We start from the raw sequence: 12899 nt of genomic DNA on the forward strand, positions 1-12899 counted from the left end.
ATCTGGCAATACCGGTATATAGTTTGGTTTGCTGTGTTTTATATTCTGGCTTGTTATTATTATTTTTGCACCTTGGGGTAGGAAAAGTGTTTTACTACCACTACACCCACTACTACTATCCACTACCACCACACCCACTATTCACTACCACCACTATCACCACCACACCCACTATCATCACCACTACTACCACACCCACTACTCAACTACCACCACTATCCACCCATATTATGTAGGCAAATCATGCCACTGTTCACAAACTCCTTATTCGCTTGCTTGTTCACAGTGCACTGAGTACACATGGTATTTCAACAATGCAGAAATGCCTAAAGGAATTCAGTTATTTCTGGCTAAACGGTCTTCTTGGCAAATTCTCCAGTAATAATGACAATGAGTAAATGTGTAATAAATTAGGTATATTTATCAACATGGGGTCAACAGACAGAAAATTCTCAGAGAATTGGATCTGACCATGAATCAAGCAGAATTAAAGACTGCCAATTAAAGCCCTCATGCAGTCTTTGTAATTGTATTTTTAAATCATCACTGTATGTCTAATAAATCAGTGTGTTTTGTTAATGAAAATTACTCCAAAATACATGTTTTATAATATATTTCCCTGAGCGTCCTTTGGCCCGTTAAATGCTCAGTCTGATCATGTGGGCGTTAGGAAACAAATATGACTATATTGACATAGACAGGCGTGATTGGCGGATAGGATGGTCTAGAGCCCACCCCCATACCCAGACGAACAGTCATTGGTCATATTGTGACATGCCATGGGACAAAAGTTCCATCCCACCTGAACAGGCCGAAAGTCCAGCCTTTAATTATTTATTTTTACACAGCTCATACACAAAAAAGGCATCATCATTTTCGCAATTTGTGTGTGTTATTTAAACTTTTTTTTGTGAAGGAAATACCTTCCTTTTTTTTTTTTCAAAGGAAAAAATCGTTTTTAACTGCACTATACCTTTGAGGAATTAATGTGTTGTTGACATCTTATGCATTAGTTATGTAATTTATGGTAGAAAGTATGTCATTTTTGTACCTAAAAGATAGACAAAAAAAAAACTACTATTAATGGAAAATTAAACACTAATATATCTTGAGTAGGTAAGTATTCAACCCCATGAGTCAATACATGTTAGACTCATATTTAGCAGGGATTACAGCTGTGAGTGTAAGATGGCGCTGGAGAAAAAGGCAGACGTTTTACGTGCCCCCAGCCGATTGTGCTTTTTTGTTTGTTTATTTGCAAAACATTTTTTTTACTTAATGTTGCCGCTACCGTCTCTTATGACCGAAAATAACTTCTAGACATTAGGACTGTGATTACTCACAGTCAAACGAGTTTGACAAGCCCGATGCAAAGGATATACTGCTTCCTCGGGAACAGGCCCCAATCCCTGTGATCTGTGTGAAGAGGAGGCGGAGAAAGAGGGGCCGAAGGGCGGGCTGCCTTCTGAGAATTCGTAGGCGATCAAATAAACCCCCACTTTCCTCCATTCTGCTAGCAAATGTGCAATCCTTGGAGGATAAAATCGACCAGTTACGCGGAAGATTAAACTGCCAACGGGACATAAAAAAACGAACATCTTATGCTTCAAGGAGTCGTGGCTGAACGACGACAATCTAAACATACAGCTGGCTGGTTATACAATATACCGGCAGGATAGAACAGCGGCGTCTGGTAAAACAAGGGGCGGCGGACTAAGTATTTTTGTAAATAAGAGCTGGTGCACGATATCTAAGGAACTCTCGAGCTATTGCTCGCCTGAGGTAGAGTATCTCAAAATAAGCTGTAGACCACACTACTTACCGGGAGAGTTTTAATCTGTATTTTTCGTAGCTGTTTACATACCACCACAGTCAGAGGCTGGCACTAAGACAGCATTGAATGAGCTGTATTCCTCACCCAGAGGCGGCGCTCCTAGTAGCCGGGGACTTCAATGCAGGGAAACTTAAATCCGTTTTATCAAATTTCTATCAGCATGTTAAATGTGCAACCAGGGGGAAAACTCTGGACCACCTATACTCCACACACAGAGATGCATACAAAGCTCTCCCTCGTGCTACATTTGGCAAATCTGACCATAATTTAATCCTCCTGATTCCTGCTTACAAGCAAAATGTAAGCAGGAAGCACCAGTGACTAGATCAATAAAAAAGTGGTCAGATGAAGCAGATGCTAAGCTACAGGACTGTTTTGCTAGCACAGAATGGAATGTTCCAGGATTCCACCGATGGCATTGAAGAGTACACCACATCAGTCATTGGCTTCATCAACAAGTGCATCGATGACGTCGTCCCCACAGTGACCATACGAACATACCCCAACCAGAAGCCATGGATTACAGGCAGCATCCGCACTGAGCTAAAGGGTAGAGCTGCCGCTTTCAAGGAGCGGGACTCTAACCCGGAAGCTTATAAGAAATCCCGCTATGCCCTCCGACAAACCATCAAACAGGCAAAGCGTCAATACAGGACTAAGATTGAATTGTACTACACTGACGAGCGTCAGAGCCGGATGTGGCAGGGCTTGCAAACCATTACAGACTACAAAGGGAAGCACAGCTGAGAGCTGCCCAGTGACACGAGCCTACCAGACAAGCTAAACTGCTTTGAGGCAAAAAACACTGAAACATGCATGAGTGCGTGAGCTGTTCCAGAAGACTGTTTGATCATGCTCTCCGCAGCTGATGTGAGTAAGACCTTGAAACAGGTCAATATTCACAAGGCCGCAGGGCCAGACGGATTACCAGGACGTGCACTGCGAGCATGCGCTAAACCAACTGGCAAGTGTCTTCACTGACATTTTCAACCTCTCCCTGTCCGAGTCTGTAATAACAACATGTTTTAAGCAGACCACCATGCCTGTGTCCAAGAACACTATTGTAACCTGCCTAAATGACTACCGACCTGTAGCACTCACGCCTGTAGCCATGAAGTGCTGGTCATGACTCACATCAACACCATCATCCCAGAAACCCTAGACCCACTCCAATTTGCATACCACCCCAACAGATGATGCAATCTCTATTGCACTCCACACTGCCCTTTCCCACCTGGACAAAAGGAACATCTAGGTGAGAATGCTATTCATTGACTACAGCTCAGCGTTCAACACTATAGTGCCCTCAAAGCTCATCACTAAGCTAAGGACCCTGGGACTAAACACCTCCCTCTGCAACTGGTTTCTGGACTTCCTGACAGGCTGCCCCCAGGTGGTAAGGGTAGATAACAAACACATCCGCCACGCTGATCCTCAAATCAGGGGTGCGTGCTCAGTCCCCTCCTGTACTCCCTGTTCACTCATGAGTGCACGGCCAGGCATGACTCCAAAACCATCATTAAATTTGCCGATGAAACAACAGTGGTAGGCCTGATCACCGACAACGACGAGAGCCTATAGGGAGGAGGTCAGAGACCTGGCATTGTGGTGCCAGGACAACAACCTCTCCCTCAAAGTGATCAAGACAAAGGAGATGATTGTAGACTACAGGAAAAAGAGGACTGAGCACGCCCCCATTCTCATCGACGGGGCTGCAGTGGAGCAGGTTGAGAGCTTCAAGTTCCTTAGTGTCCACATCACAAACAAACTAACATGGTCCATGCACACCAAGACAGTTGTGAAGAGGGCACAACAAAACCTATTCCCCCTCAGGAGACTGAAAATATTTGGTATGGGTCCTCAGATCCTCAAAAGGTTCTACAGCTGCACCATTGAGAGCATCCTGGCTGGTTGCATCACTGCCTGGTATGGCAACTGCTCGGCCTCCGGCCACAAGGCACTACAGAGGGTAGTGCGAACGGCCCAGTACATCACTGGGGCCAAGCTTCCTGCCATCCAGGACCTCTAATCCCAGGCGGTGTCAGAGGAAGGCCCTAAAAATTGTCAAAGACTCCAGCCACCCTAGTCATAGAGTGTTCTCTCTGCTACTGCATGGCAAGCGGTACCGGAGCACTAAACCTAGGTCCAAGACGCTTCTAAACAGCTTCTACCCCCAAGCCATAAGACTGCTGAACATCTAGTCAAATGGCTACCCAGACTATTTGCATTGCCCCCCCCCCCCCTTTACACCACTGCTACTCTCTGTTGTTATCATCTATGCATAGTCACTTTAATAACTCTACCTACATGTACATCCTACCTCAACTAACCGGTGCCCTCACACATTGACTCTGTATCGGTATATAGTCTCGCTATATTTTACTGCTGTTCTTTAATTACTTGTTACTTTCCCCTCTTATTCTTATCTGTATTTTTGGAAACTGCATTTTTGGTTAGTGGCTGGTAAGTAAGCATTTCCAAAAAATTGATTTGAGTTTTTCTGGGTAAGTCTAAGGGGGCAATTCAGACCAGTTACGCACAAGTAAATTTGACTTTTTTCCTTTTTATGCACTTCTCTCTCTACATGTATTCTGACCATGAACTTAAGCAAGGGGAAATTGCCCGAGCAAGTTACACATTTGGGGTGGAGATCAAAGAAAGAGGTGCCGTATTCTGACCTTAACTTAATTCCCTAAGAATTCCACCACCTTTACGCACAGGGAAACAATTGAATAAGATTTAGCGAACCTGCCAGTTCCAAGTGGAAAAAGCATCTACTTTATTTTTTCTGATTGCTGTTATTTCTTTCTCAATGCACTGTAATTTAAAAATGGATATGATAAGTAATTTGGAACCAAACAGAAAATCATATCAACTTAACATGTGTTGCAGCCTCTTTTCCACAGTAAAGTAGGCAATAAATAGCTCTGCCGCTATTCAACATTTTAATTGTATGAACTCATAATTTGCGGGGTTGAAATTTGGAGACCCAAGCTATAGGCTTCCGTACCACCGAACCTACAGAGTTAATTTATACGCTTTAGAATGTTTTAACTATATGCCCGGGCTTACCTCAGTTCCTTTTTACAATTTGTTAAATATGAGCCACTATCGGGAGCCACCGTCAATAATACCTACATACAGTACCAGTCCAAAGTTTGGACACACCTATTCATTCAAGGTTTTTTATTTATTACATTGTATAATAATAGTGAATACATCAAAACTATGAAATAACACATTGAATCATGTAATAACTCAAAAAGTGTTCAACAAATCAAAATATATTTTATATTTGAGATTCTTCAAAGTAGCCACCCTTTGTCTTGATGATAGCTTTGCACAGTCTTGGCATTCTCTCAACCAGCTTCACCTAGAATGCTTTTCCAACAGTCTTGAAGGAGTTCCGACATATGCTGAGCCCTTGTTGGCTGCTTTTCCTTCACTCTGCGGTCTAACTCATCCCAATTGGGTTGAGGTCAGGTGATTGTGGAGACCAGGTCATCTGATGCAGCACTCCAACACTACCCTTCTTGGTCAAATAGCCCTTACACAGCTTGGAGGTGTGTTGGGTCATTGTCCTGTAAAAATACAAATAAAATGATAGTCCCACTAAGCACAAACCAGATGGAATGGCGTATTGCTGCAGAATGCTGTGGCAGCCATGCTGTTTAAGTGTGCCTTGAATTCTAAATGACTGACCGTGTCACCAGCAAAGCACCCCCACACCACCTCCTCCATGCTTCATGGTAGGAACCACACGCAGAGATCATCCGTGGTTTCTTTGCAGCAATTCGACCATGAAGGCCTGATTCACGCAGTCTCCTCTGAACAGCTGATGTTCAGATGTTTCTGTTACTTGAACTCTGTGAAACATTTATTTGGGCTGCAATCTGAGGTGCAGTTAACTCTAATGAACTTATCCTCTGCAGCAGATGTAACTCTGGGTCTTCCTTTCCTGTGGCGGTTTCATCATAGCGGTTGATGGTTTTTGCGACTGCACTTGAAGAAACTTTCAAAGTTCTTCACATTTTCCGGATTGACTGACCTTCATGTCTTAAAGTAATGATGGACTGTCGTTTCTCTTTGCTTATTTGAGTTGTTCTTGCCATAATATGTACTTGGTCTTTTACCAAATAGGGCTATCTTCTGTATACCACCTCTGCCTTGTCACAACACAATTGATTGGCTCAAACACATTAAGGAAAGAAATTCCACAAATAAACTTAAGGTACACCTGTTAATTGAAATGCATTCCAGGTGACTACCCCATGAAGCTGATTGAGAGAATGCCAAGCGTGTGCAAAGCTGTCATCAAGGCAAAGGGTGGCTACTTTGAACAAAATCTAAACTATATTTGGATTTGTTTAACACTTTTTTGGTTACTACATGATTCCATATGTGTTATTTCATAGTATTGATGTCTTCACTATTATTCTACAATACAGAAAACAGTAAAAATTAGGAAAAACCCTTGAATGAGTAGGTGTGCCCAAACTTTTGACTGGTACTGTGCATTTCTAACTGTCACTTAAGTGTGTTTCCTTTAATATGTAGGCCACATTTTACATTATTCCCTTCAGTTTACCTTTCTTTCATGTCTGTGTAGTTGCTCCTGTGGGTCGCTAGCAATAGTGGATCATATTAGGCTAACGTTGTGCAATAACTTGGGACCTAGTGGAATTCAGACCACACGCAGCGGGTTAAACCTGGAGCACAGTTTACGATGACTGGACCGTTGTCGTTACAGTTCCGTGATTAGTGAGGATTAGGGTAGATTTATTGGACTAGCCTATTGTTCAACCACTATTGTATACTTTTTCACCTTCCAATATTTAATGGATTGAACTTGAATAAGGATGAATCAAACCACTGCATTTTTGTGCATACAGGCTCTCCAAACCAGTTGCTACTCACCCTAAACTTTGTCTAAACAAACAAACAAAAAAATCTGAGTATCTATCAGTTAGTGCTGAAACAGAGACAAATATGCTTTTATTTAGACAGCCTTCTTTGATCCCTAATATTCTGAACCCGTTCTCTCAATGTATTCTAGGTGACCAAGTCTAGAAGCAACAGGACCCTAAACTGCTTCTACCCCCAAGCCATAAGACTGCTAAATAGTTACTTAAATAGTTAACCAATAGCTACCAGGACTATCTGGATTGACCCTTTATGCACTAACTCTTTTGACTCATCACATACACTGCTGCTACAGTTTATTATCTATCCTGTTGCCTAGTCACTTTATCCCTATGTACAGTATATGTACATATCTACCTCAATTACCTCGTACCCCTGCACATCGACTCGGTACCCTGTGTATATAGCCAAGCTAGCGTTGCTCATTGTGTATTTATTCCTTGTGTTATTATGATTTATATTTTCCCTCTGCATTGTTGGCAAGGGCCCGTAAGTAAAGATTTCACTGTTAGCCTACACCTGTTGTTTACAAAGCATGTGACTAATACAATTGTATTTGCTTTGAGTATGTTGACAAAATGCCAATTAAAGGTTAAAAGGGATGGCTTAAGATAAATGTAGTGAAAACTCGACAAGAAAATCTGTTGGCCAGCAAATAGGAGGGTTTTCAGTGGTTGAATGTATTTCATGCTAGGTCATGTTCATTAGGGCACAACAAAGCAAAACATTTTGCAATGGAAAACAATAATTTTTTTACCCTCAGTTTAGTGCTTAATGAATACGATCCTGGTTTCCTAACTGTGTGACATAGTTCAGAGCTAGTCGGTTATAGGCAAATTCCCCTCCTGCCATGAAATAATGTCCAGGTAGTGTGGTAACTGCAAGCCACAGTGCAGGTATTTTTGGCTAAGCCAAGTGGGGACACATAACATTCAAATCACTCTGTGGAATTGCATGCAACACACCTACCTATTATGGCAAACCCTGTCCTGTAAAAAAGAGACGAAAGAGCATCGGTTAGGATAATTCTATGTTGAACATGGCTTGTTATACAGCAGATACCAATGTGAAAGCGCAAACACAGACCGTGAACGATAGCACAGTACATATATAAACATTAGGGAACGGTTTCTTGGACACAGATTAACCATAGTCTTGGATTAAGAACATTCAACAGAGAATCTCCATCGAACATGCTTTTTAGTCCAGGAATAAGATTAATCGGTGTCCGGCAAACCAGCCCTAGGAGCTCAATGATGATTAGAGCCTTGGGTGTGATTTGAAAGGTGCAGTGTACATAACACAACTCAACATTACACAGGGCTCCTGGTCCTACATAACACGGCTATATCCCTCACAAACAAATTCAACATTTCAAATCAGTGTTTTTTTTTCATGTGGTCGTTTGAATTAGAATAGCCCTATAATATCTGCAAAGAATGTAGGGGCTCTATTGAGAATGGCCCAGGTTGAATGCTGGGAGCCCAATGAATAGATCCCCCCCCCCTTTATCTTCTTCTATTGACCACTGACCCCCCCATTATTGGGTGACTGCTGACGGTGGTGAATAGGAGGCCTGTGGAGGAGCCTTGCTGCCTTCTCATGGCCCCTTGGAGCTCTGTCTGAGTGAGTGAGTGAGTGAGTGAGTGAGTGAGTGAGTGAGTGAGTGAGTGAGTGAGTGAGTGAGTGAGTGAGTGAGTGAGTGAGAAAGAAAGAAAGAAAGATTGAGGCTTGCTGGGTAGTGGGGCTGCACTGAGCTGTCAGTGCATGTAACTGCTGATTCATTTGCTGTCAAAAGCTGGCATTGTGAGCAGCCACCACAGGAGGCCAGGGAAAATGAGAGGGCTGCTACCCAGGAGGAATGTGGTGGTGGAGCTACTGGCCATCTGATTTACAAGGCTTGGATAAAAACTCATAAAGCCACAGTGTGGCATATGGCCGCAATTCATGCTCAACTGAATCATTTGTGATTATAACATTAACTCACCTGATCATCGCTATCATCAGGAAATTCAAAGTCTTTACTAAATCTTTGCACAACACGTGCAGACAGAGATTCTTGTCTCGTGCAAGTGATACCATTGTTAAAAGTCTTTGATCTATGCGATCTGCTTTTCCCCTGGCCTGCAGATGAATTGGGCTGATTATCGTGGTGGTTTCCTCCATCGGGAGTGGGACAGGCCGCCAGCGGAGACTTGTGCCTGTGTACTGGGGACAGGGGACTCAAAAGGGATGGTGTCTCTTCCGTACCCGACTCCTCTTGTGTGCTATCCATCCTCATCGGGTCACGGAAGTCCACCTGCGGACGTCGCGTGCTCCTCATCCTCCTCAAGGTGGGGGACGTGGAGATGCGAGCCGGGGCCTGTCGGTCAAACTGGGTGAGCAAGTTGTTGGCTTCGACCAAAGACGCGTGTTTTAGTTTGGAGTGCGTTCTGGCCAAATCTATATGCATGATAAACGGGTTGCTGGTCTGCGTCTCCTTATCGTCGGTGGGTTTTGAGACTGTTTGCGTCTCAACATTGGTCACCCCCATCACAGCCTTGTTCTCATTCTCTAGCCACTCAGTGCAACTCCAGTCCAAACTTTTCTCTGTGTCCTGGCCATTCTCATGCACTATAACCTGTTTCAGAGTAGACATATTGAGCAAGACGGCATTGTAGGCCTAATGTCAGAAAAAGGGTGGTCCGTTGGTGTTTTCCGTTGGTACTTATTTTTAACCAGGTGTGTTGGGGTCAGATAATCCAGGTGCATTCCACTGGCAGTTTATCAGCAAGCAACTACGTTTCAGACACGTTTCTGGGAAATAAACAAAATATCTGTATTAGGTAGGTCGAATACAAGAACCTACGAATTAAACAAAGCAGTCTGGGTGTGCAGTCAAGTCAATCTTTATTGTACAGAGTTCAGACCACGTTGTGAAACATTGAAATTATGGATATGTGAGCTGCATACTTAGCACATGTTTTGTCAACAGAGGGTGGGGGTAGGGGAAGTTAGCTTACAGTTGGTGTTCATAATGTACAGAAAGTAGGCCCTCTAACAAGCTCCATGACTACTGTTGCCTTAGCTACAGATTGTACACCAGATAATGACATAGCCAAATATCTCATTCCAAAATCATGGGCATTAATATGGAGTTGGTCCCCTCTTTACTGTTATAAGAGCCTCCACTCTTCTAGTGGAAAGCCATCCTAGATGTTGGAACATTGCTGCGGGGACTTGCATCCATTCAGCCACAAGAGCATTAGTGAGGTCGGGCACTGATGTTGGGCGATTAAGCCTGGCTCGCAATCAGTGTTCCACTTCATCCCAAAGGTGTTCGATGGAGTTTAGGTCGGGGCTCTGTGCAGGCCAGTACAAATTCTTCCACACTGATCTCGACAAACCAATTCTGTATGGACCTCGCTTTGTGTATGCCTACTGTCATGCTGAAACAGGAAAGAGCCTTCCCCAAACTGTTGCCACAATGTTGGAAGCACAGAATCATCTAGAATGACGTATGCTGTAGCGTTATGATTTCCCTTCAATGGAACTAAGGGGCCTAGCCCGAACCATGAAAAACAGCCCCAGGCCATTATTCCTCCACCAAACTTTACAGTTTGCACTATGTGTTGGGGCAGGTAGCATTCTCCTGGCATCCGCCAAACCCAGATTTGTCCGCCTGATTGCCAAATGGTGAAGCGTGATTCATCACTCCAGAGAACACGTTTACAGATGAACAGTTCTTGTGTTGACATTGCTTCCAGAGGCAGTTTGGAACTCCATTGTGTTTTAACAGAGGGCAGATGATTTTTACGCGCTTGGATACCAAAAATCTTGGCGTACAATCTGTAGCTATCGTTGCCTGTCAAAAACAAACCTGCAGTCTTACCTTCGTCATTGTCGATAGCTATGGTGTTTAAAGCTCACTTAAAATAACCCAAATATTGTATTATTGAATACAGTGCAACAGTGGAGCTGCACTACACTGCAACACCGTATCAGTTCATCGCGTGGGAAACAAAGAACGGCATAAGAGCCCCATGCACCTGATCCAACTTTCCAATACTCCAATTAGACGTTTACATTGGGCCCCTTCAACCCATGTAAAGTGCTATTCAATCAAATCAGGCAGGATTGTTTCATAAACACATGACAATTCCCAACAATAAAAAAAAAATTACCGACCTAGGAGCACTTTAGCGTTGTCGCAGTGTGCGGATTGCAATGGAGAAACCCCGCAAACCCACGAGGTGATTACAGTGAGAAAAACATTATCTGGGCTACAAAATTACCGTCACCCAATGTTAGTCTAAATAACAACAAATTACTCACATGACAAAAGTGAGAAAGGACTCGACTGAAGAAGAGCAAATCCAGCTGTGTTTACTCGGCAGTGTGTCGTGTCTCCTCTCTATTCCGCAATGTCTCATCCGCGGCGCTGCGCTCGGGGTTGTTCATGCCAATCAGACCGCCCTGTGAAACAAAAAAGTGTAGCCAACTCCTGGCACTAGTCTCGGCCACTGTTCATACTGTTCATTCTGTTCCTTTTCACATGACAAAGCTCAGAGATTTGTGTAATGCCTCGGAAAGATATCGTGCGTGCGTGTCCAATTGTTTCCTACCCGAAATTTGAATGAGTGTTATGAGTCAGCGACAAAGTTTAGTTCATACACTGGATATGTCCGCAATGCTATTATGACATGTACGGTGTAATCAGTGGGAGGAACTAAAGGACAGTTCATATGTTTTACTACTAGTCTTTTTTATCCATCGTTGAGGTAAAGGTATGTGCGTGTGAACAAAGCGAGGATCCGTTACATCACGTGCGTGCAGGGCCGTGCACAGACCTTTGGGGGTTGCTTTAAAAAATATATTTAATAAAGGTCTACCCATACTCCCCCCCCAAAAAAAAATCGACTTTCATGATTCATAGCATACCAACTGCCTCTGTAGCCAAAATGTCAACATATGCCTATTTATTTTCTACAACAAACACACTCACTTGTCATTACTAATGTAAGCAGTAGACACGGTAGTAACTAGTTCCACAGGCACCAAGTCATACACCCCGCCTATTTCTACTATTTCTCTTTTAATAATGTGTTTTAAACTAACCACACGACTAACCTTATGACTAACCCTAAATTAAGACCAACAAGCTTATTTTTGTTTTCATACATTTTTTACCCTATACCCAATTTTGACTTTGTGGCTGTGGTAACTAGTGGAAACCGGTTGACACTGGAGTGAAAATGCATTCTTGTCCGCAACTTGTTTTGTCCCCAAAAAATCCCGTACTGTCCTGATCTGATCCCGCAACAGTTCGTTAACACCGGGACTTTCCTGTTCCGTACCCGATAAAAATCACTCCCATCCCGTACAATTTTTTATGTGCAGAAATCAGAGAGTTTTTCGCAAACACCCCAGCTAGCACATAACGTTCTGAGAACCATATTTTTCTTAGAGTTTGCTGAGAGCATGTTTCTCCTATAGTTAATTTGCATACAACATTCCGACAATTTTCTGGGAATGGTGCAGGATAGTTTATTGACTTTGGAACATTCTAATCACCTTTAAGAAACTTGACCAAAAAACATTATTTTCTTGATATTTCATTACTTTAACAGAATATTTCCTAAAAGTAACAATACTTGAAAGTAGTTTTTTGGGTATCTGTACTTTACTATTTATATTTTTGACAACTTTTACACTACATTGCTAAAGAAAATAATCTACGTTACATTTAGGATCTTTAGCGACACAGCTTAGCGATGCTGTGCCTTAGACCACTGCGCCACTCAGGAGGCCCTCAAGTACTTTTTCTACCACTGTGCTTAAGTACATTTAAAACCAGATACTTTTAGACTTTTACTCAAGTAGTATTTTACTGGGTAACTTTCACTTTTACTTGAGTCATTTTCTGTTTCTTTACTTTTACTCAAGTATGACAATTGAGTACTTTTCCCACCACTGCTGCCAACTTATTTTGTGTTATCTTTTTTGAACTCCAAGCACAGATAGGACACATGGAAATACATTTCCTTAGGCATTAATCATGCAAACACATGTTTGTTTTATTGTGACACGGCGCTAGTGCGTTTCAAACCAATAATCTTCTATTCATTATCCATGGAATTAGTCCACTGCACCACCAGGGCTG

General features: G+C 42.8%; 1 protein-coding gene across 1 annotated transcript in view; it reads right to left on the bottom strand.

Annotated features, from left to right (window-relative positions):
* The window catches only part of LOC106573308 (pleckstrin homology domain-containing family G member 7), a 33363-nt gene extending 21794 nt beyond the window's left edge, over window positions 1-11569 (bottom strand). Inside the window, exons 1-3 of the mRNA XM_014148250.3 lie at window positions 11072-11569; window positions 8745-9553; window positions 7727-7746 (exon numbers count right to left, since the gene is read on the bottom strand). Of these exons, the coding sequence (XP_014003725.3) occupies window positions 7727-7746; window positions 8745-9395 (671 nt within the window). The 5' untranslated portion in view covers window positions 9396-9553; window positions 11072-11569. The remainder of the gene's footprint in view (window positions 1-7726; window positions 7747-8744; window positions 9554-11071) is intronic.
* Between the last annotated feature and the right edge of the window lie 1330 nt (window positions 11570-12899).

The sequence above is a fragment of the Salmo salar genome, chromosome 16 (genome assembly GCF_965601325.2).
Source record: "Salmo salar chromosome 16, fSalSal1, whole genome shotgun sequence".
Taxonomy (NCBI): Eukaryota; Metazoa; Chordata; class Actinopteri; order Salmoniformes; family Salmonidae; genus Salmo; species Salmo salar.